General features: G+C 64.1%; 1 protein-coding gene across 1 annotated transcript in view; it reads right to left on the reverse strand.

Annotated features, from left to right (window-relative positions):
- TBC1D22A (TBC1 domain family member 22A) overlaps positions 1 to 20489 on the reverse strand; it is a 97526-nt gene that overhangs the window by 61583 nt on the left and 15454 nt on the right. Inside the window, exons 5-7 of the mRNA XM_037513374.2 lie at positions 8259 to 8329; positions 2677 to 2805; positions 158 to 220 (exon numbers count right to left, since the gene is read on the reverse strand). Coding sequence (XP_037369271.1) covers positions 158 to 220; positions 2677 to 2805; positions 8259 to 8329 — 263 coding nt within the window. The remainder of the gene's footprint in view (positions 1 to 157; positions 221 to 2676; positions 2806 to 8258; positions 8330 to 20489) is intronic.

The following is a 20489-nucleotide window of genomic DNA, read 5'->3' on the forward strand; positions in this document are numbered from 1 at the left end:
GTATCACACACAAACAGTTTCAGAGCCATCAGCGGCTCCTGTGGGCGGTTACATCCCCAGGGCAGCCCCGCCACACCAACTGTCCTGCCAGGCCGGCAGGCGTCCGGGCGCTGACAGAGGCAGGCCCTCTGCGGGAATTTCCCGTGCCAGCTCTTACCTCCGTCACTTTGGGTTGAAGAATTAATGCTTCGGGACTCATCCGAGGGATGTCTATGTGGATCTGGGGTGGGGAGAAAGACACGTCCGGTTACAAGGTGACAAGCATTATACGGCCTGGTGACTAAAACGGGGACACTTAACAATGGCCACGGAGTTCCTCTGGCCAGGCCCTGCTCTCCCCAGAGAGAGGCGGGGCGTGGGCCGCACAGGCTGGGGGACCAGCGCCCAGCCCTCGGAGACGGGCAGCGCGGTTGCCGGGCAACGAGGCCCGCAGCAGGCCCTCAGCTATTTAGTAACGTAATCCATAGCAATTAGTAAACATTGATTCCCAGCCTCTGACACGGCAGCAATTCCAGCACGTCAATATGTACAAGTTCTTGCTGTGACAGCTGCTTCTCGGAACCAGGCCCCGTCTTTCCCGCCACGTCCTCGGAGAACCTGGCGCTTTTCAGAGGAAGCCTTTAAAGATCTCTGCTGGCGTGGGCGGCTCCCCACTGGGCCTCCTGTCTGGCACAAGTCTCAATAAAGCCCCACGCCGCAAAGGGCCACACTTGGGGGTCAGCAAGTGGCCATGCAGGCACCCAGGGCTCCCCGTGAGCAGTGCCCGTGGCCAGCGCCACCCCCACCCATGTGTACCAGCAAATAGCCCAAACCGGCTCAGGAAGACACGCAGACCTTAGTGCCCAGAAGTGGGGGGCGGTCCACATCCCTCCCCCATCCTTGCACCTGGTACCCAGGGGCCCAGGACTCCGCCTGGCAAGGCCCCACAGTGCCGGGACCTGGGTAGGTGGGGCCAGGTGAGACCCTGGGCTCGAAGCCCGCCACCCTTCGTGGGGCACTTAAGGGGAAGATCAAGTGAGGTGGTGGCTGAATAGCCCGGAGCCGTCACACATGGCGCCAGACTCAGGGGGCGGCTGCTACACTCCCAGGTTCCCCTAAGCTCCTGCCACCAGCACTCCAGCCTGTGTGTTGCCAAGCGGAGAGGGCGGTGGCACCTCGGCCACACCTGCCGGCTCATGTGTCCTGAGGCGGCCCATCGTGAGCAGCTCCCAGCCCTGCCCAGGCCACCCCCGAGTGGGCCTGGGTGACCAGGGAGGCCCGAGTGCTGCAGAGCGCCTTAGAGGGCGACACACCACATGGGCCTGTAACGCCGCCCGGCTCCCCCGCGTTGTCAGCAAAGGCGTAATGATGCTTAAAGATCAGATGAACGGGCACAAAGGGGGAGGGGAAGCAGGCCACGGCCCCCCAAGGGTCCCAGGGGGCCAGCAATGGGCCCCAGGGCCACTCCCTGCGGCAGGCGGCAAGGAGGCCCAGGGCCGCCGGCAGAGCCAGGCCTGCCACGGGCACAGCCTGCCGTACGGCCGCGCTCCGCTCTACCCACGTGGAGACGCTGGGGATTCGTGATCACGTGGAGGCTTTTTATTACCTATCACGGTAACTGAATAAAGATGTATGCAGCCCGTTTTTAATTAACTTTCCCTCAAGAAATTCACAGCAGAATACAGCCTAGTAAATCCTGTGAGAGATGCCAACGTTCCCCTGCAGAAGCCTTTCCTGTGAGGGAAAATACAGCAAAAACATGGTCGAAACAAGCCCAACTCCACCCATTTCCTGAAACGAGTGACGTGGGGCGTGAACCGGGCACACTGGCAGGCGGCCGGGCACTGCAGGGCGGCCACGGGCACAGGGCAGGCTCCGTGGGCACCGGCGGGGCACCGGGTCCACCTTGAGGGCGTGGTGTGGGGATCCACGGAGCTCAAAAGCCTCAGATTATCCATCAGAGACAAGGCTCTTCTCCGGGCTGTTTAACGGCTCTGCAGCAAGCCCACAAGGGCGGCGGCGGCCCCGCACCTGGGGCAGGCCAACCCCTTCACCTGAGGCAGGGCTCCCAGGAGGGCCCCCAGCCCGCCGCGGCCCCTGACAGCCAGGCGCCAGCTCCAGGAACGCGGCGGCCCCAGTGTCCACGTCACAGAGATGCCGGGGTCTGAGCTCGCGGGGCTGTCCCAGCGGCGAGTTCTGGGCGCCGGAGCTGTGGGTCAGCCCGGAGGGCCCCTCCCGTCACGCTCGCCCGGCCGGCAGACTCCAGAAGTGCGATCACACCACCCCACAGTCAGCTACACAGCACACGACGCCCACTGCGCCTTCGGCTCTTGGGCTGCGGGCTGAACTATGTCCCCCAAATCAAGGGGCGCAGAGGAGCACTCTCAGGACGCACCCCGACTGCCAAGCGCCCGGGCTGTGGGCGCAGAGTGGGCCAGGCGGCAGGGCCAGCCCGCCACCCTCCTCGGGAGCTGCCCCGGGAGGCGGAGCCCCGGGAGCTGTCGAGGCTGCAGCTTCGCCCCGGGAGGCGGGCCTGGGAGAAGACAGCGCGCCGAGGAGCGCTTCGCCTTGCTGCTTTGCAACACTTTCCATTTATTAGAAAGTTAAAACCTGTGACCCATCAGGGAGGTGTCGGGGGAGACAGCCGCCCCCGAGCCCGCGCCAAGGCGCAGCCAGGTGACGGAGGCAGGCGCCCACCTGTCGGTACGTGTCCCGGTGCGCCTCATCATCGCGAGAGCCGTAGTAGCGCTCGACGAACGTGAAGTACTCCCTTTGCTTCCGCTGCAGGGTGGCCGGCCTGCGCTCGGCGTTGGCGGGGAGGTAGCCCTGGGGAGGAAGAACAGGGTCGACGCGGTCAGCGGCAGCACTGCTGGGTGTCTGCAACAGAAGCTCCAGGCCTCACAGGGCCGGCCGTGCTGCGACCCCCGCGGGGGTGGGGAGGGGGGCACCACATCACCAGGGACGAGGGGCAGGCTGCTCCCAGACCCTGCAGCCTGACCGCGCGGGGCACCCGCTCCCGCAGCCGCCAACGGATCTCGCTCCTCGGACACAGGACGGGAGAGCGCGCTCGCCCCCGCCCCCACGGCCCTGCACGGGCCCCGCGCACCATGTGGGAGCAGAATCTAACGGGTGTCAACTCCAGCACAAACCACCACACGTGTGGGCGTGTGTTCCAGGCACACAGCAGCAGACACGTGTGTGCACGGGGCCCGTGTGTGCGCACACACGCTCCTAGGCGGATGCCCGCCTCTCTCCCACGGCTCCGGGGCTTGGGGCTGCGCCAGTCCTGATTCGGAAGGCGGACACGGCGGCAGAGAGGGCGGGCGCCGGGGCCGAGAGGCACTCAGAGGCCAGTGCTTTCTAAATCGACGTCACTGAAGTCCCGGATCAAACACGCAGGCCTGTCCACGTACACGGCCCAAGACGGGGCAGGGCCGACAGCCATGCACCGCTGAGCCCAGGGGACGGGGCCTCGCCCCACCCCAGAGCTCCCTGGGGACGGGCCACTCACTGCAGGGCACCCGCACTCCCTGGCCACAGCAGCGAGGCCCCCGCGCCGCTGCCCCACACGCAGCCCCTGCTCCTCTGAGCAGAACCCAGCGGTAGAGCGGCTCCTTGGCCAGTCGAGCGCGAGGCTCTGGGGGTTCCAGCTGGGGCTACACGGACACAGCTGGTCAAGGGCCTTCTGGCCCAGAGCTCGCCGTGCTCTGGCTTCCCAGGGTGCACACCAGGAGCAGTCTCGGTCACAACGCAGCCCAGGGGGCCAATCTCGGCAGGTCCGTTCCCAGGGATGATACCACGGGCACCAGCTCAGGCACAGGAGGTGGGCGGAAGCGTGGCCAGGTCCCGGCAGCTGCCCGGTCAGCCCCTCTGTGACTCCACCCCCAGGGCTCCTGCTGCTGCGCGGCCTGTCCCCCTGGCTCCTCCCTGGCGAAGTGTCCAAATCTCCTGCCACTTCTCAGTCGGGCCGCCTGGCCTACTGGTGAGGGCCACGAGCTCGGGAGACGGGAGCCCCGAGCTGCCACGGCTCCAACGTCAGGGCTTAAATTGTCCCGAATTCCAGCTAACAAAGGCCGTTCTTTCATACTTCCCGCCACTGTCTCCCTGGTTTGTCCTACCTGGCCGCCCCTCCTCACCCCAGGGGGCCTCCTCCCAGGACACCTCTCAGTGGCCCGAAGCCGGACCGGTCAGTCAGTGCTCAGGGGGCTCTGGCTCAAGGCTTCCGCACGGCAGGCACCCCACGCCTGCTGGGTGAGTTCAGGCGTGCGCAAGTGAGTGATGAACACGCCTGCGGGGCGGCCTGCTGTCCAGGGCACCTGGGGCCGCGGCAGACCTCCTGTGCCCCCCTCGCCCACGCCCCCGCCACCCCACCCCATTCTCACCCTCGGCCAGCAGTGGTGGGACCGCCCACCCCAGGCCACAGCCCGCCAGCCCCACACAGGCCTAAGGCCCACCCAACCCTCTGCTGTGCGGGGCACCAGGATCATGTGGACGGCAGGGCGGGGGGCCACCCGTGGCCACGCAGGGATGCCAGGGGAGGGGCTGTGTGCCTGCAAGGCACAGACGTTCCCGCGCGTTCCTGGCACCTCCACCAGCATCTGCTGTGCTGCAGGCGACTCACACGTGACTCCACATACGCTCACGCTGTTGGAGCTGCTTTTCAATGGGCACAGACCGAGGAGCGTGTGCGCACCCACAGCAGGCTGGCTCCCCTGACGGGCCGGCTGGCCACGGGGCCTCCATCCCCCCCACACCCCGGCTGTGACCCAGCAAACGCGGTCCCATCCCGATCTCACCAGGGAGCACCTCCTTGGCCGGCTGCTGGCACGCGGGCTAGAGTGCGGGGGCCACCCCGGGGCTGCGTGGGGTGGTGGCTCCCACCATCACACACGACGTCCACGCACAGCCCATCTGCGTCCACCCAGGGAGCCAGCCCTGCCACCCACGCTCCCGCCCAGCAGGACCCACAGGGTGCTGGGATCACTGTGTCCAGACCCTTCCGAGGGAGAGTGCTCCCTGGGCGCGGGAGCACGGCCCATCTGCGCCTTCCGCTCCCCATCAACCAGCTTCCCTGCACACCCTGAGGGCAGGGGCCCTGCGAGACGCAACTTCTGATCTGCACCCAGAGTGACGCCGGCCCACGCCCTCCGCACAGCCGCCCCACACCTCCCCACGAGGCCCCGCACTCGCGCCTGCGCACACCGGCCAGCCGCCCTCACAGTCCAGGCTCGGCCGCGGCACCAAGAGCCTCCCTCCCGCCCGCCCAGCCGCGCCGCCACCGCCCTGCGCAGGGTTCTGAGCGCGCGGCCTGAGCACCACTGGTTTTCTTGAGGCGCGCGCACGCTCGGCAGTGATCCGTGAGCCCAAAGGGCATGGGGACGGTCCCAGGTTCTCAGTGCTATTTCCCGGTCGCCCAGGCGAGGCAGCCGGCACACCTTCACAAGTGGGGTGTCTCCGTGAAAAGCGGGAGTCCCGTGAGGCTCATCCCTTCGCCAAGCAAGGTGAGGCCACTGCCGCACTGGCCCGGAGAACGCGCCGTCCACAGGGCACCCCTGGCGTGGGAAGCAGCAGCGCACCTAAGGCAGCCGAGCACCCCGGGGCCCGCCGGCCCTCCCCACCGAGCAGGGCTGGCCTCGCCCCTCGCTCGCGCACACAACCCCTCGGCCTCTCCTGAGCCCCTGGGCCTCTGCCTGGGCCCCTCCGCGCTCGGGACCCTCGGAACCTCGGGGGCCAGCAGGGGAATGGCGGCGCCCTGAGGAAGGTCACACCACCACAGGGGGCGTCCCGCAACAGCCTGGCCCCTGGGGGGCAGAGGCGCAGGGCAGCAGCCCAGGGAGAGCGGCCTTCAACCAGGGCAGTGGGCCCCACGGAGGGAAGCCAGGAAGACTGCGGGCCGTTTACAGGGTGCTGGGGGACAAGGACCCAGAAATTCTCCCTGTCCCCAAATTTTGATGCAACGTGCCGAAGCGGTAATCCCAGAAGGCAAGCGTGTGAGGACGGGCGCACAGGCGAGGAAAAGCCCACACGGACTCCTGACACGCCCGTCCCCGAAGGAAAACACACAGACGCGAGTCGAGGCCTTTCGATAATTAAGCAAGACTAGAAATTATGCAAATGAAATAGATTCGAGTGTGCGATGAATTTTAAATGACAGAACTACAGAAACCTTAATTGCTGTATTAGCATGCTACAAAAACACCAATCATAAATGTAAAACAACGCACGCACACACCGACGCGGAAGCCGTCCCGGGACGCAGGCATCGAGGGGCCCCCGCCCCGCACCCGCGCGCCCCCCGTGCTGGGAGCGGCCGCACGACGCCGAGCTGCGCGTCATTTCCAACCATCCCAGGCGCCGTCGCAAACGCGGGTGTTTAGTTAGCGTAGTTCAAAGTGTCTGCAATAGTCACTTACAAAAGAGCCAGAAATGTGATTCTCTACAGCACTAATTTTAAACCCTTCCTGCCACGCCCGCTTGGGAATGAACTGCGAAGCGGCACGAGGAGGCTCAACGACACGTTCTAGACAGAGTAGCTGTGGCTCCGGAACGACGAGAGCCAGTCTCGTCTCTGCTCGTCAAGGGGCGCTTCCCACTCAGCCAGTTGGCGGGGCGCGGCCGGTGGGAGAGGAGGGTCCTCACGCTGCCTCCGCTCGCTGGCCCAGGAGGTCCTCTGGCCCCTGCGCCCCAGCCTCGGCCGCGGCCTGGAAGGAGTGGCTGGGACACCCTGCCCCACCCCGCCCTCGATGAGCCCACCAGGACCTGGCCCAGGCCCCATGTGCCGCCCCCAGGGGGTCCCCCGCCCTGGAAGCCCCTGGGAGGGGGTGCCGGGAGCGCCCGCGGCCCTGCTGCTCAGCCAGGGTAGGCGCTCGCTGACCTGCAGAAACGCTGAGGGCCAGTACCCCGAGACGCTGACTGGCTTTGTGGGGCCAGGTGTCAGGCTCTGCAGAAGCCCCCAGGGACTGGGAATAAAGCAGGGCTGAGCACCCACCGCAGAGACGAGCTGAGGGGCAGCCCCGTGGGGAGGCCCGTTCTCTGCACCCTCGCCCTGAGCACCTGCTGGCCCTTCTCCCCCACTTCCCCCAAGATACTTCGAGCGAGGCGCCTGAGGGAGGCGTGAGAAACATGTGCTGAAGCAGGGCTGCGTGACGAGCACCCTGCACAGTGCTCCCCAAAACCTCTGTCAGAGAGACAGTGGAGGCCGCTGTGCAGGCACTGGCCGTGTGTGAGAGACAAAAGACCCCACCCTACTCCCCTGCTCGGAGACCCCCAGAAGGACACACATGGACACATTCATTTACTCCATGGAAGGCCAACGGGCCATCTGTCACCCCCTCATCCGGGGTCTCGGCGCCACGACCTGCAGGGACTGAGAACAAAGGGAGAAACAGCAGGACAAAGCGAGGCCCCGGGGCCGTTCAGGAACGCAGAACTCAGCAGAGGGCTGGGGCGTAATCGCCCAAGCATCCCACAAGCCACCCCCAAAAACTTGCACCCTATCTCGGAGGACACCAGCAAAACTGGTTATAAACATTTAAAATTAAAAACCCCAAACAAAAATACAAGCGATTGCGGCAGGTCTAATTTTAATTGCATGAGAATATTTGATCAATAAATATTCACCGCTCAGAGCCGCATCTGCATTCTGGATTACGAGGCACTAAGCTGCAAATTTATTAAGACTCATTAGCAAGAAGTCTTTTAAATACTGAAAGTCAGACCCAATTTAGAGTAAATGCTCCGAGCTCCCTATTGACTGAGCTCCAGAAATCATTAAAAAGGCAGAGGAGACTGTCGATGGCCAGCTGACACCTCAGCAGCGCCAGCTCCGCACCACCAGCCCAGGCCCAGCGCCCACCCAGCCCGCTCCGGGGTCCCGGGGACGCGGCCGGCCGGGGCCACCCCCTCGGCCACAGAAACAGGCCGCTCTGAAGTGGGCCCGGACCCAAGCTCGTTCCTTGTCACCATTTCTTAAAACCCGCGGTCAGATATATGTCTTGCTATTGATTCCTCGGAGTTGAAATGTTCTGTGCCGGAATCCTTCTATATCACAGTTTGAAAATATTACAAAGATTTGCTTTTAGTAACAAAAACAAAGAAAAGGGAGCATTTCCGCCCCCGCCCCCCCCCCCCCCAGCCTTGTAAACCAAGCTCCAAGCACAGGAAGGGCGATGGGCCGTGTCTCCGGCCTCCACCGGGCAAAGGCCCACCCGGGTGCGGGCTGGGGGGTGGGTCGGGCGCCCCGGGGAGCCCGCGACGCCAAGGGGCCCAGAGTCACTTACTGAGAGCAGCTTCCAGGTCATCGGACGAACCGGCTTGGGGATTCCCGACCAACTCAACTTCCGCAATTCCTCTGTCAACAAAAAGACGACAGTCGTTAGCAAACTCCCCAAGAGCCTGAGCCTCTTCCGCCGCATTGTGGGGCAGTGAGCCCCATAAATTAACCGGAACAAACCTGAAGGTAAGCAGCTCGGGCAACGGCCGTGCTGAAGGGACGCAGTTGCTAGCATCACGCTCCACCCAGCTCTGGCCCTCGACAGCAGCGGTTTGCCAAGGGCACCCGTGACCCTGCACACCCTTTCCCGGGGTCTGCTCCTCCCCAGCTCCCCCCGCCCGTTCCCCAGCTGAACCACCTGCAGGGGGCTCCCCCTCTCCCCAGAGGCTGGCCCTCGCCAGCTGGAGAACCCCACGGCAGGTCTGGCGCTCACGGGGACGTGTGCCGAGACGGGGCTGAGGAGGCCGGGACCGTATCACGCTCAAGGGCACCAAGTCGGCTGCTCAACAGAGGCCGACAGGCAGGAGGCCGAGAGGACACAGCTGAGGGCGAGGGTGAGACGCCCCCGATTGCGCCTGACCGTCCGCGTGACCCTGGCTGGCTGGAGAACAGTGCCACGTGCAGGAGCAGCGACGCCCGGCCAGCCCCCCGGGGCGGAGACGGAGGCTCCTTTCCTTCAAGTCGGGGACCCCCCATTAGGTGCTTGTCCCAGAGCCTGGAGCCATGATGAATGCCAGGCGCGAAGGGGATGATTAAAGAGAGGACTTTGGTAATACAATCAAGAAAATACAAAGTCCTGACATCTCATCTTTTTCCAATTACTAAAGTCTAAGTAAAATAAGTGCAGAATAATTGGGCCATAGTTCCAGCAATAACTCGCATTTTACAGCAATCTCAGAAAATATCAAATCTTCCCTGGCTCCCTGAGGATATTATGAAAAGCAAGCACCTAATATCTGAACACCAATAACGTGGTGTTTACCAGCCCCGGCCCCTGCCTCCCGGCTGCGGAGTCTGCTTTTCTGACGACGGCTCGGGAAGGAGGCGGCAAGGGCCCTGCGCGGGAATGTTCTCTGGGCCTGTGCCCCCAGGAAGAGCCGCACGAGCGGGGCCTGAACGAACACCGCGGCGGGGCCGGCTCTCCACGGGCTCCCGAGTCTGCAGAGCGCGCGTGCACCTGCCCCTCCAGGCGACGGGAGCTGCCAGGGCGCTAGCCCCGCTGGGAAAATGCGGGGCGCTCTGGGCGAGGCCAGGCGACAGTGCCCTGCACCCCGTCTTCCCACCCACCGGCTCCCACTGTTAAAAAGGCTTCTCGTGACGCAGGCACCTGTGGCCCGCACGGACAGGGCCGGCGGGGAAGCCCAGCAGATCGGAACCCGCGCTCCTCGGGCGGGGCCCCCAGGGGCGTCGGCCTCCAGAGGCGCGGGGTGAGGATGGAGCGTGTCCGCGGCCAGCTAGACGACACCAATCAGGCAGGTTTCTAAATACTAACAGTCACACTCGCCAAAAAAGCCCCTCGACTATCTACACAGGCCGTGCGAGCCGGCCGCGGCACGGAGGCCCGGGCAGGGGAAAGGCCGGCGCCCGGCCGCTCTGCAGGGAGGCTCGTGGGTGCGGGCGCGGGCGCGAGCCAGGTGTGCGGGGCGTCCCTTCGAGGCAGCACGGCCAGAAACCACCCGAGGTCAGGGAGTGACCGCACCCCGGGCGCCATGCCCATGGGAACACAGCCTCGCCTGGGTGGCCGGGGCCAAACAGCGCTCAATTCTGCAGCAAAAGGAGCAGTAAGCAGCGCGGGCCGAAGCACCCAGGAATCCGACGCACCACCGGGTGGGGCCAGGGGATGGCTCGAGGACAAGCCTCGCCTGGCAGGGGGCCTGCAGTGTGACCACAAAGCTCAGGACCCGCAGTCTCTCCCTTCACCTCCGATGCTTCACCCACCGAGCCAGCTTGGCCAGAGGGGCGCCCCCCCACACCCCACCCTGCACACTCCACCCTGGCGTCAGAGGAACCACCTAGGAGTGCCCCAACCTGGGCCAGGTCAGGAGCCCAACTCGTTGCCGGAGGGGCAGAGCCCAGGGCTCTGCTCGACTGTCCTGCCAGTGCCGCGCATTGACCAGGGGGTGCGCACGGAGAGAAGCCGGACAGTCTCCCCGCGGCCTTGGTGAGCAGGCTGTCCTTTAATGGGGGGGCATGTTTCCTCCCTGACCTGTGACGGATGCAGAGCATGGTGAGTGCCCCAGTGGGACGCATGCACAGCCTCTCCCTTTGCTGGGAGAGCGCACCCTGCTGCCACCTGTACCCCAGCAGGCGTCTGCTGGTGAGGCCTGCGCACCTGGCGCCGGCTGCTCCCCAGTGAGCACAGCTGGGAGCGCAGGTATCAACACAGTCAGCTGCTCGCAGACACCTGGGTCCTATCTACACTCCCGCTACAGCAGCTGCTGGAACAATCCCAGGGCCGGCGCCTGGTGGGGCGGGACAGCCGTCCGAGGGGTCGTGCGCCACACGCTGCCCTCCACACGCCCTCCACACGCCGCAGAGCCCAGGGCCGCCCACGCCCAGCGTCACCCCCCCAGGACTGAAACGGTCCCTCGTCGCAGCATAACGAGCAATTGTATAGAGACGAAAGACGCCGAGCGCGGAACAGATTTTCATGTGCTCATCGGCCGTTTCTGCACCTTTTATGAAGTTTATGTTTGACTCTTTTACCCACCTTTTTATTGGATTGTTCATAATTTTATTATCAATCCGTGGGTCTGTTTCTAGTGATTGATTTTTCCTCTGATTCGGGGTGACATTTTCCTGTTTCACTATGTGCCTGTTACGCTTTTATTGAATGCCAGATGCACCAGTTATCAGTTTACTGCCTCTGTGATCACGGCCCTGGGCCCTGTAAATATTTCTCCTTGGCCAGCTGGCACGATGTTGCCCTCTCCGTGGTGAGGGAAGGGGCACGGGGAAGGAGACAGGGACTGCGCCAGGTCTTCTGCCCAGCACAGCCCCGGGAGCACCATCCAGCTCAGCTCCTGCAGCCCGCGGCTCGCTCCCGGCACGGCCCCTCTGGGGTGACGTCCCCGCCCCGCCCTGCGATGCCCCTCCTCCGAGGGCAGGCCGGGCCGGGGCTTCTCCAATGTCCAGCCACTAGAGAGCGGGGCTCCCTGTCCCCCGGCCTGCGGCACGCGACGGCCACTCTCAGCAGCCGTGGGAGTGGGCACTGTCGGCTCGCTGCCTCCTGGGCCCCCTGCCCCGGCTCGCAGCATCGAATCAGCACCGCAGTCTCCAGGGGCCACTCCGCAGACCCCTGCGGCTCCAGCTCCGCAGCCCTCGCCCGGCACTCCCACCGCCCTGTCTCCACCTCCCGCGGCCCACCCGATGGCTCAGCTCCACGGGACTCGGGGGCAGGCAGGCTCCGGTGCCACAGCCTGGAAGCTGCCCCCGTGAGTGGAGCTGACCCAAAGCCCCGCACGTCCCCTCCCCTCAGGGCCTGTCCCGCACGCCCGCCCGCCCGCTGTCATCTGAAAGCGCTGCTTCAGGGCCTGGCCAGGCGTCCAGCTGATGGGGCAGGAGCGAATGCCCGCAGCTGACCCTCCGGGGCACAGCGAGGCCACGACCCCGCCACGCTGGTGGAGAGCGCTGTCCGCCTGTGGGGCTCTGCCTCCGCGGCCTTCTCTCTTCCTCACGACATCTCTGCGAGGCTCTGGCATCACCGTCACGTTGCCGCAATAAAATGAGTTGAGGGTGCTTCCTCTTCCTCTTTCCCAAAAAAGAATTTTCAGGAAACCGTCATCATTCTTAAACGTCTGCAGAGACGCCGCTGGCCCTTGGCTCCTGAGGTGAAGGCTTCCTCGCAGACTTTTTTTTTAAGATTTATTTCTTTATGCACACAAGAGCTGGGGTGCAGGCCAGAGGTGGGGGTTGGGGGGTAAGAGGTTTCACCAGAGACAGAGCGGGGAGCAGAACAGGCAGACTGACTGAAATCCACTGCTGAGGGGAGCAGCGGGAGAGGCAGGAGAGGTCTGCTGCGCCATGTGGTAACTCCCTGGCTGGCCGGGAATCGAACTCGTGCTGCAGAGGCTGCAGACAGCTCCACAGGGTTGTGCTAAACCCCATGCACCACCAGGGAGGTCCTTCCTTGCAGATATAAATTTTAGACTCAACAAGAGAGCAGAGCCCACCGTGTGCTCTCAGGCCGTGTCTTCAGAGCACAGTCCGTGCCCGGCAAGCCCGTGACCCAACGAGAGGCTGAGGCCCGGCCTGGCCACCCTGTGCGGCATGGGCTGCGGCTCCACTGCGCTCCTGCTGCTGGCCACGGTCCCTCTTCCTCGCCACTGGCCAGATGGACGTAGGTGTTTCCACTGATCATTTCAAAGAACTGATTTTGCATTTTGTTGATTCTTGCTCTTCTTTATCCATTTACCAGTGTATTGATTTCCAGTCTTACTTCATTTCCCTTCTTCCAGTAGGTTTCGTTTAATTTCCTCCACTTTTCCTAACTTCCTAAGGTGGCAGCTGTGATCACCGATTTAAAACACTCCTTCCTCTCTGACATGGCATTGGAAAGTACAGATTCCCCCAGCACTGGCTGAGACGCACCACACCGGTTCTGATGTGTGCTGTCATCCCCATTCGGTTCAAAATATATTTTCATTTTCTGCGTGATTTCTTCGATTCCTGAGTTGCTTAGAAGCACGGTTCTAGTGCCCAAGCGCCTGAGTGCTCCCTGGGCATCATGCTCTGGATCGAGCCTGACCCGGGGCTGGGCAGACGACAGTGACCTCTGTCCTCCGGGGCCTACTTGGTGACGGCGCCACGTCCGTGCAAGGAAGGCAGCTGCCTCGGGCTGGATGGGGCCCTTACCAGTGGGCTCCAGCTGCTGGTGTGGTCAATCACAGCTTCGAGACACACCGGCCGATCTTTACATTCACTTACTCTCTCAATTACTCCGGGGAGGGGGGAGGGAGGCGGGTAAATTGTCTGCCTATGAGGTGACTGGGGCAGAGACATTCAGGGGAGACAGGCCGACTGAGGGATTTGACCCGTCTAGCCTGAGCATCACGCCCCACTCCTAGCAGCGCCCTGTCGCCCCCACGCCCACACTGCGCTGTCACAGCAGGCCGCTCTCCACAGTCTGAGTCTCGGCGCAGAACGCCCGAGTCTGGCTTCCCTGGCAGAGCTTGGGCCTGTGGACACTGGCTCCGCTGCAGTCACCAGGCCTCTAAAAAGCTAAACTGTGAGGAGTTTAATGAGCAGAAAGCGAACGTCGTGCATGGCTCTCCTTCAACAAGAGTGGACGTGCTTTCTGAAAAATAAAAATTTGAAATATCTCATGAAAACAACACCAACATCACAATTCCGTGCTCAGCGGCGCTACGAAGGCTTAGCGTCTCCAGGAATTCCCCTGGGAACTCCTCCCCGGGGAAGGAACCGTGGGGATGGTCCAGGAGGCTGCGTGGCGAGGGGGCGCAGTGGCCGGGAGGCGAGGGGCCTGCTTTGAGGCGCACAGGGCCGCGACCAGCTGCGGGGCCGGGACAGCCCGGCTCTCTGGCGCTGAGTCCCCTCCTCTGGAACAGGTCACAGGGCTTTGCGGGAACAGCACAGCACCGAGGGGGCGTCCCCGGCGGGACACTCGCTGCAGCGGCTGAGCCCGGCTCTGCAGCCCTTGCCATGTCCCAGCAGCACAGTCCGACCCACCCGCAAGGCTCCGCGCTCACTCGCCCCAGCTGCGTGTGGGCTCACGTCGCGGCTGAACCAGACATTGTCATGGGATGGCGTGTGCAGGAGCTTGTTTGTGCAGGAGCTTGTCGTTATAGGCAACTTTTTTTCCAAAAACCAGGAACAACAGAAAAATCAACCCATAATTTAAGGGTGTTTCCCAGCGCTCCTCTCTTTTCACTAGCTTTAATTCTAATTTTTTGAAAATTTTTATTAAAAAATCTGCCAGAAGCCCTGACAACAAGCGCGCGTCCGGCCCACCTGCTCCGAGCGAACCCACGGGACGGCAGAGGCTGCGGGCCGGGAGGGTCGGCGAGCTAGGCCGCGCGCGGCGGGAGCTCATCAATCACCCGTCTGCCAGCACCGCCCCGGGGGCCGCGCCACTTACCTGGCCCAGAGGCGCCAGCGCGGCTGCCCACACAGCTGCAGGCCAGATGGGCGTGGACCCCTCCTCTCCCAGGGCAAGGCCTGTCCCCATGCCCAGGGCTCACGGGCGAGGGAGGACGGTCACGGCGGGAGCAGTGCTGAGGACGGGAGGGGGACCAGGCCAGGCTCCCGGGGCCGCAGCTGGAGCGGCGCCTTCTCTCCGCTGCCCAACCTCACCAGCACAGCGCAGCAGCACCGGCCAGCCAGGACGGGGCACGGAGAGGAGCAAGGGCAGTGGGCGAGGGCGCCAGCCTCGGGGAAGGCGCGGGCGCTGGCTGGAAGCAGCCCGTGGAGGGCAGGACCCCGGAGGGCTGGGGGCGCTGCGGGCGCTGCGGGCAGGAGACTCCCTCCGGGGAGGCCGGAGGCCCCACCCCCAGAGCCAGCGTTACCCCAGGTGAGCAGCCCCGACGAGTCTCACACCACCTGAGCGGTCCCTGGGGTGCCGAGTCCTGAGTGACGACGGCCTTTCCACCCCGGGCTCCCGGAACCCTGTGATGGGCAGGAGACCCGACTAAGACAAAGGCGCAAGGTTCAGGCCGAGGGGCCACGGCTCGCGGGTACGCGCAGCTCAGACACACTGGTGCAAGCGGGGGTCTACCCCAGGCACACGGGGTACAGCGGGGGTCTACCCCAGGGGCGCAGCCCGGGCGGGGGTCGGCTCCACAGTCTAACCAGTCCACAGCGGCTTCCCTGCTGGCCCTACACCTCCAGGCTGGTCCTCACGGCAGCCAGCTAGGAAAACAGACACGATAGAGAGTGGAGAGTCTGGGAAATCAATAATAAAAAATACAAACAACCCAATTAAAAATGGGCCGACGACTCAAAGCAGATGTTTCTTCAGAGAAGACAGCCCGGCAGGCGGCGGGCGCGCGGAAGGACGCTGGCTTCACGGGAGGCCGGAAGCGCCGCGCCCGGTGCACCGCGCGAGAGGGGCTCAGGGCACGGGGGCGACAGCTCGGGGGAGGTCCCAGCTCATCGCCTCCTTACTGGAAATCCTCACCCCCTCTGAGCCAACAACTTCGTGTCTGGAAATCTGCCCCAAGATATAGCCCCAGGGTGAGCCAGCACCTCTGCCTCAAGACGCACGCAGCCCCGTGCTCGCACTTCGGGAGACGCTCTGACGCCCAACGGGGCGGAAAATCCACGGAAATGCTGAAGGGGACACGGGGTCTTGAACCTGCGTCGAGAAGCCAAGTACAAGCAGCCCCAGGAGCTGCACAGGCCCGGGGAGGAGCCCCCTCCCGTGAGCCACTTCTCCAGGCCCAATTACACTGTTTTCCCTTCAATACCATCGATCCCGGCCAGCGCTTCGTGGCATTTAATTAATGGCAAGACTGCTCCTATTTCATGCTAAAAATCCAAATCCTTTCAAGCAAATGAGAAGCTGGAGGTCTGCACCTTTGCTCTCCAGAAGGACCCGCGGAGCACAGCCCTCGGTGTCCCACAATTTCAGCGCTTAAAGCAAATAAATCGGTGCACACGGGGCGTATGCCCGCCGGGGACTCTGCCTCCTGACAGGAGAGTGTGACAGGTCGGGTCGGCAAGGGCAGTCGTGCTGAAGCGCGCCGTCACGTCCACGGGGCCACGCCCTGGAGAAGGCCGTGTATGCCTTGGCCGGACCCCGGGCTGGCCAAGCCTTGCCCGCACCAGCCAATCGGGGGTGGCCCGGGCCCACCCACAGGCCCTCACTGCCCCGTGCCCCTCAGTGTGGGGGTGTGAGCATCAGAGCTGAAGCCCAACACAGGCCCAGGCCAGGCCCCACTCGGGTCTCCGAAGCAGGGAGGGGCCGCTACGGCGTGTGTTTCTGGACTCCGGGCCTTGCCTGTCCCAATCAGCCAGAGTCGCCATGTCCCTGACTCCAGGGCAGGCGCCCCGGGCCCCGGGCCTGGCTCTAGAACCCCAGCGGGGAAGCACCTGCCAGGAGGGCTCCGTGAGTGCCGTGATCTTAAAACAGCAGCACTGTGGGGCCTCTCCAGAAAACACTGAAGCAGAGGCCCGGGCGTGGTGTCTGGGGCTTGCTGTGGAATGCTGCAGCCGAGGGACGGGCACGGGGACAGTGGAGATGACAGGCAGGACCCCAGCCCGGCTAGGGGTGGGCGGCTTCAGGTCTGGCCCTCACACCCCCCATGTGGCCTGAGCTCTCATAACACGACTGTTCCGAGCACAAGAGAAGGCGAAGGAGGCGCAGACCCGCTGACGTGACAGGCTGCCATCCTGCCTGGGGCCGGCGCTGCGATGAGCCCTCACCCCAGCCTCGAGTGGCGCCCCCACCCCCGCAGCGGGCTCCCCACAGGCCTCCAGCCCAGGCGGCGGCTGTCACCAGGCCCCCGTGAACATCCCAAGGGGCTGCTCGCACCCCCCATCACTGACAGTCTGGCCTCCACCCTTACAGGGCAGCGCTGGGTGCGTGCAGTGCCCGGTGGAGCCAGAGGAGGGCCAGGAAGCCTGGGGCACTCCCCAGCACCGCTCCCCGCTCCCCCCGCCCAGTGCCCAGCTCCCACCATGGTGCCCAGGGGCCAGATAGCCACTTCCTGCTGGGCAGGTGGATGCCTTTTTAACATGTGTTTTCCCCCAAGCTGGTGCCCAGAGCCCTCGGCAACAGCCCGCTGCGGCCAGCCCGCTCTGCCATCCAGGCAGCCCTTGAGCTGATGCCGCAGCCTCGGCGGTCCCCTCCTCAGAGCTGGGACCCAAAGGCACGGTGCCGCCAGCTCTGAAGCCCCCGCCTGCCACCAGCACATGATCATCGTTCTATCACTTTCCAATAAAAGAGCCTAATATTTTGAGCATAATGATTTTAAGGAGCTCAACAATTTCTTTGCATGCATTATTCATTTTGTGACACAAAACTGTTATTTCGCTGAGATTACTGTAAATCGCTACGTGAAGAGCCAGCTTGCATGAACAATTAAATGATAGATATGATAAACTAGATTTATAAGCTTTATGTGCCTGTAACATAAATTCCTTGAGTGATTTAACTCGGCAGAGCTAGAAACTTCCTCCCAGAGCCCCGCTCGCGGAGCCGCAGCTCCCCCACCAGCACGTCACAGAAACTGACTGAGGCCTGCAAGAAAAATATTTAATTAAAGGCTTAATATTACTATGGTAACCACAGCAACTTGTTTCAAAAATGAATAATAGCTCTGTTAGGTGCTTCATTAAAATTTTTTCAACCAAACACTGCCCTTAATCTTCTCAATGGAACAAAGGTGCGCTGGGAGGGCGTGCCGGAGCAGCAGGGGCAGCAGCCCCGCGCATGGCGCAGACGCCCCACCTCTGCAGCCGGGAGAGGGGTCTCGGCGGCGAGGAGGAAGCGGGTATTTATCCTAGAGGAGCCGATCAGAACGCTCAGCACCCAGCCGCCCTGCTTGGTTCTCCACCCTCCACAGAGCGACCCCGCATCACGGCCGGCCAGCCTGAGGTCCACTCCAGGGCAGGCCGCCAGAGCCCGGCAGCCAAGATGGCGACAGAGACCCCGAACCACCTCTGGTGACCTGGGAGGCCCCAGGCGGCCTGGACACCCAGCCCACTGTCCCCCTGCCCTCCCTCGGGGGCAGCGTCGCGCTCACAGGGCAGCCTCCGGGCTGGGCCATCAGCTGGGCCAGGACCAGTAAGGTCATCGCAAGCGCCCCCGTGACCGCTCAGCACAGGACTGCCTCGGCCATCCCTCCGCCGGGGCCCCCTGGCTGTGCAGCACTCCTGGCCGGCCCATCGCCCCGGGCAGCCCCAGCCCAGCTCCCAGAGGCACGGCCCTCCCTGGTGTGGGCCCAGCACAGCCACCGGCCACAGCTCACTCGCTGGCTCTGCGCGGGCGCCACTGCACGCCGACTGGGACGGGCTGTCACCACTGCACGCCTAGGGCCTTCGCAACAGCAGGGCGAGAGGAGCAACGCAGCCCACAGGCGCCCTGTCTGGGCAGTGGCTGACGGCGGACTCACTGAGCTCTGCTGACCGCGGACACTGGCACGGCCAGGAGACACTTGTGGGCAGCCCCCCTGGAGCAGACACACCGAGTGGTTCCCAAAGGAAGCACCAGGCCCGGAGTGTCCACAGAGCAGCCGGCCAGCCCCGCCCCACAGTGCTGGGAACAGAGACCGTGTGGCTGGGCCAAGACTGGGCAGCCCAAACAGGTGGCCTGGGCTGCAAGGCCCTCGGGGTCACGCAGCACGCCAAGGGCGAGACAGGCAGGAAGCAGCCACGGGTGCTGTGGTGGGCCTCGTCCTCCAGAGGACTGGGCACCGGCTGCTCTCCATGGGGCGCCCTGTTCTCAGAGGCAGCTCCGCTTAGAACACGACGCGGTTGCCCCATCAGACAGAGGGCGCCTGCGCCCAGAGGACGGGTGCCCGGCCCCCACAGGCCCGGTGCGCGCCCAGCTGCCCTCTCCAACGGATCCTGGCGCCGGTGCCCTCCACACCGTTACCTGAGATGGCTCCTCCACAGAACTTTCCAGAAGAGTCCCCAGCGGAGGGGTGAGCCCCTCCCGGCCGAGGACTGCTGAACAGCACAGGCCGCCCCCGGCACCGCAGCCACACAGGGCTCGCGCACGCAGGCCGCGCAGTAAGGGCGGCGACTGCTGCCCGGGGAGTCCCAGAGCAGCCACGGCGCGTCTCTGTGCCTGTCACGCGCAGCCAGAGCATCTTCATCCGCAGAGAAGCTGTCATCACCATGGAAATGAAGGGAAGGAGAACCCGCACCACAGGGCCGCGGAGGGGCCTGCGGGGGCTCCACGCCGCTGAGGACTCCGCCAGCCGAGCACGCCTGGCTGACAGAAGCCTGGCCCGGCCCTCCCCCGGGCAGCCCTGCCGGGGCCCGGGCGCACAGGGCTCCACACGGGCGCCACAGAAGGCACCGGCAGGACCCTCCGGGCGAGGGCTGCGCCTGACCAGAGCTGGGGTCACACAGGTCATGCGCTTGTCAAAACTCACCCTGCTGGACTGCCATGAGGTGTGTGCATTTCAGGGGGTAAACTGTGCCTCTAAAACAAGCAAACCCGGGCAGCGGTGTGCACGCCTGAGTCTCCACGGGCAAAGTGACATTTGTAACTGACTTTAAAACGCATTTTCTTAAAAAGATAGATCGATGGGAGGACAGCGAGCGCGGGCCCTCGGCGGGGACGCACTGGCCGGCCGCCCGCTGCCTGCGCAGCGGACACACTGTGCAACCAAACGGCAAGAGTGCGGCCTCAGCCCCAGGGGCCCAACGTCAAAGGACGGGCCGCCTCAGACTAGCCACGCCGCCCCTCAGCGCCTCTCAAGGGCCCCCACGAAAGCAGCCTGGGCGGCTTATGGCTGTGTCAGGAAATGCAAGCCGCGGGCTGGCCAAGCTGCAAGGTCTATCCCGTCACTTAGAGCTGTCCCTGCTCGTTTCGTATCACGGAGCCACGTTACAACGCGGCGTCATCTGCGAGGGGACAGGGACACCTGAACGCAGATTAAGTAAAAGGCCACTGGAGGGCCTCCCCGGTGGCGCAGCGGTGGAGCGCTGGGTTGCGAGGCTGCCCGCGGCCTCTGCGGCGCCGGTTCAATCCCCGGCTGCTCCCCGGCCACCTGAGGAGGGTCCCGCATGGCGCGCAGACCTCTCCTGCCGCCCGCTGCTCCCCTCAGCAGTGTCCTTCGGTCCTTCTGCCTGCTCTGCTCCCCGCTCTGGCTCTGGTGAATCCTCTCACCCTCCCACGCTTCTGACTGTACCCAGTGCTTATATGCATGAATAAACAATCAAATAGATAAATAAATCTTTAAAAAAAAAAAAAAAGGCCACTGGACATTCGCAGAGCACGTGGCAGAGCGAGTGAGGGCAGAGGCCTGGCCCTCCCTGTGGCCGCAGCCTGCACCCTGCCCCAGGCCCTGGCCACTAGCAGGCAGCAGCTATCGCACCCACACGCGGCCCACCCAGCAGCTGACCCCTGCGCCTTGGGACATTCTCCAGGCCAGCCCCCACACTGCTACCCTCCTCTGGGCATTCCACTTCCCACATGCTCGGGGGCACCCCCAGCTCGAGCAGGGTGGGGGGGGGCTGAGCACTGGCAGGCGCCCCCAGCACAAGAGCCCAGGCCTCCGGGCAGCACCGGCACAAGGATGCAGCCTGCGGTGGGGGAGCTGGCCTC

Source organism: Talpa occidentalis, unplaced genomic scaffold, assembly GCF_014898055.3.
Source record: "Talpa occidentalis isolate TD23 unplaced genomic scaffold, MPIMG_talOcc4v2.1 talOcc4.16, whole genome shotgun sequence".
NCBI lineage: Eukaryota > Metazoa > Chordata > Mammalia > Eulipotyphla > Talpidae > Talpa > Talpa occidentalis.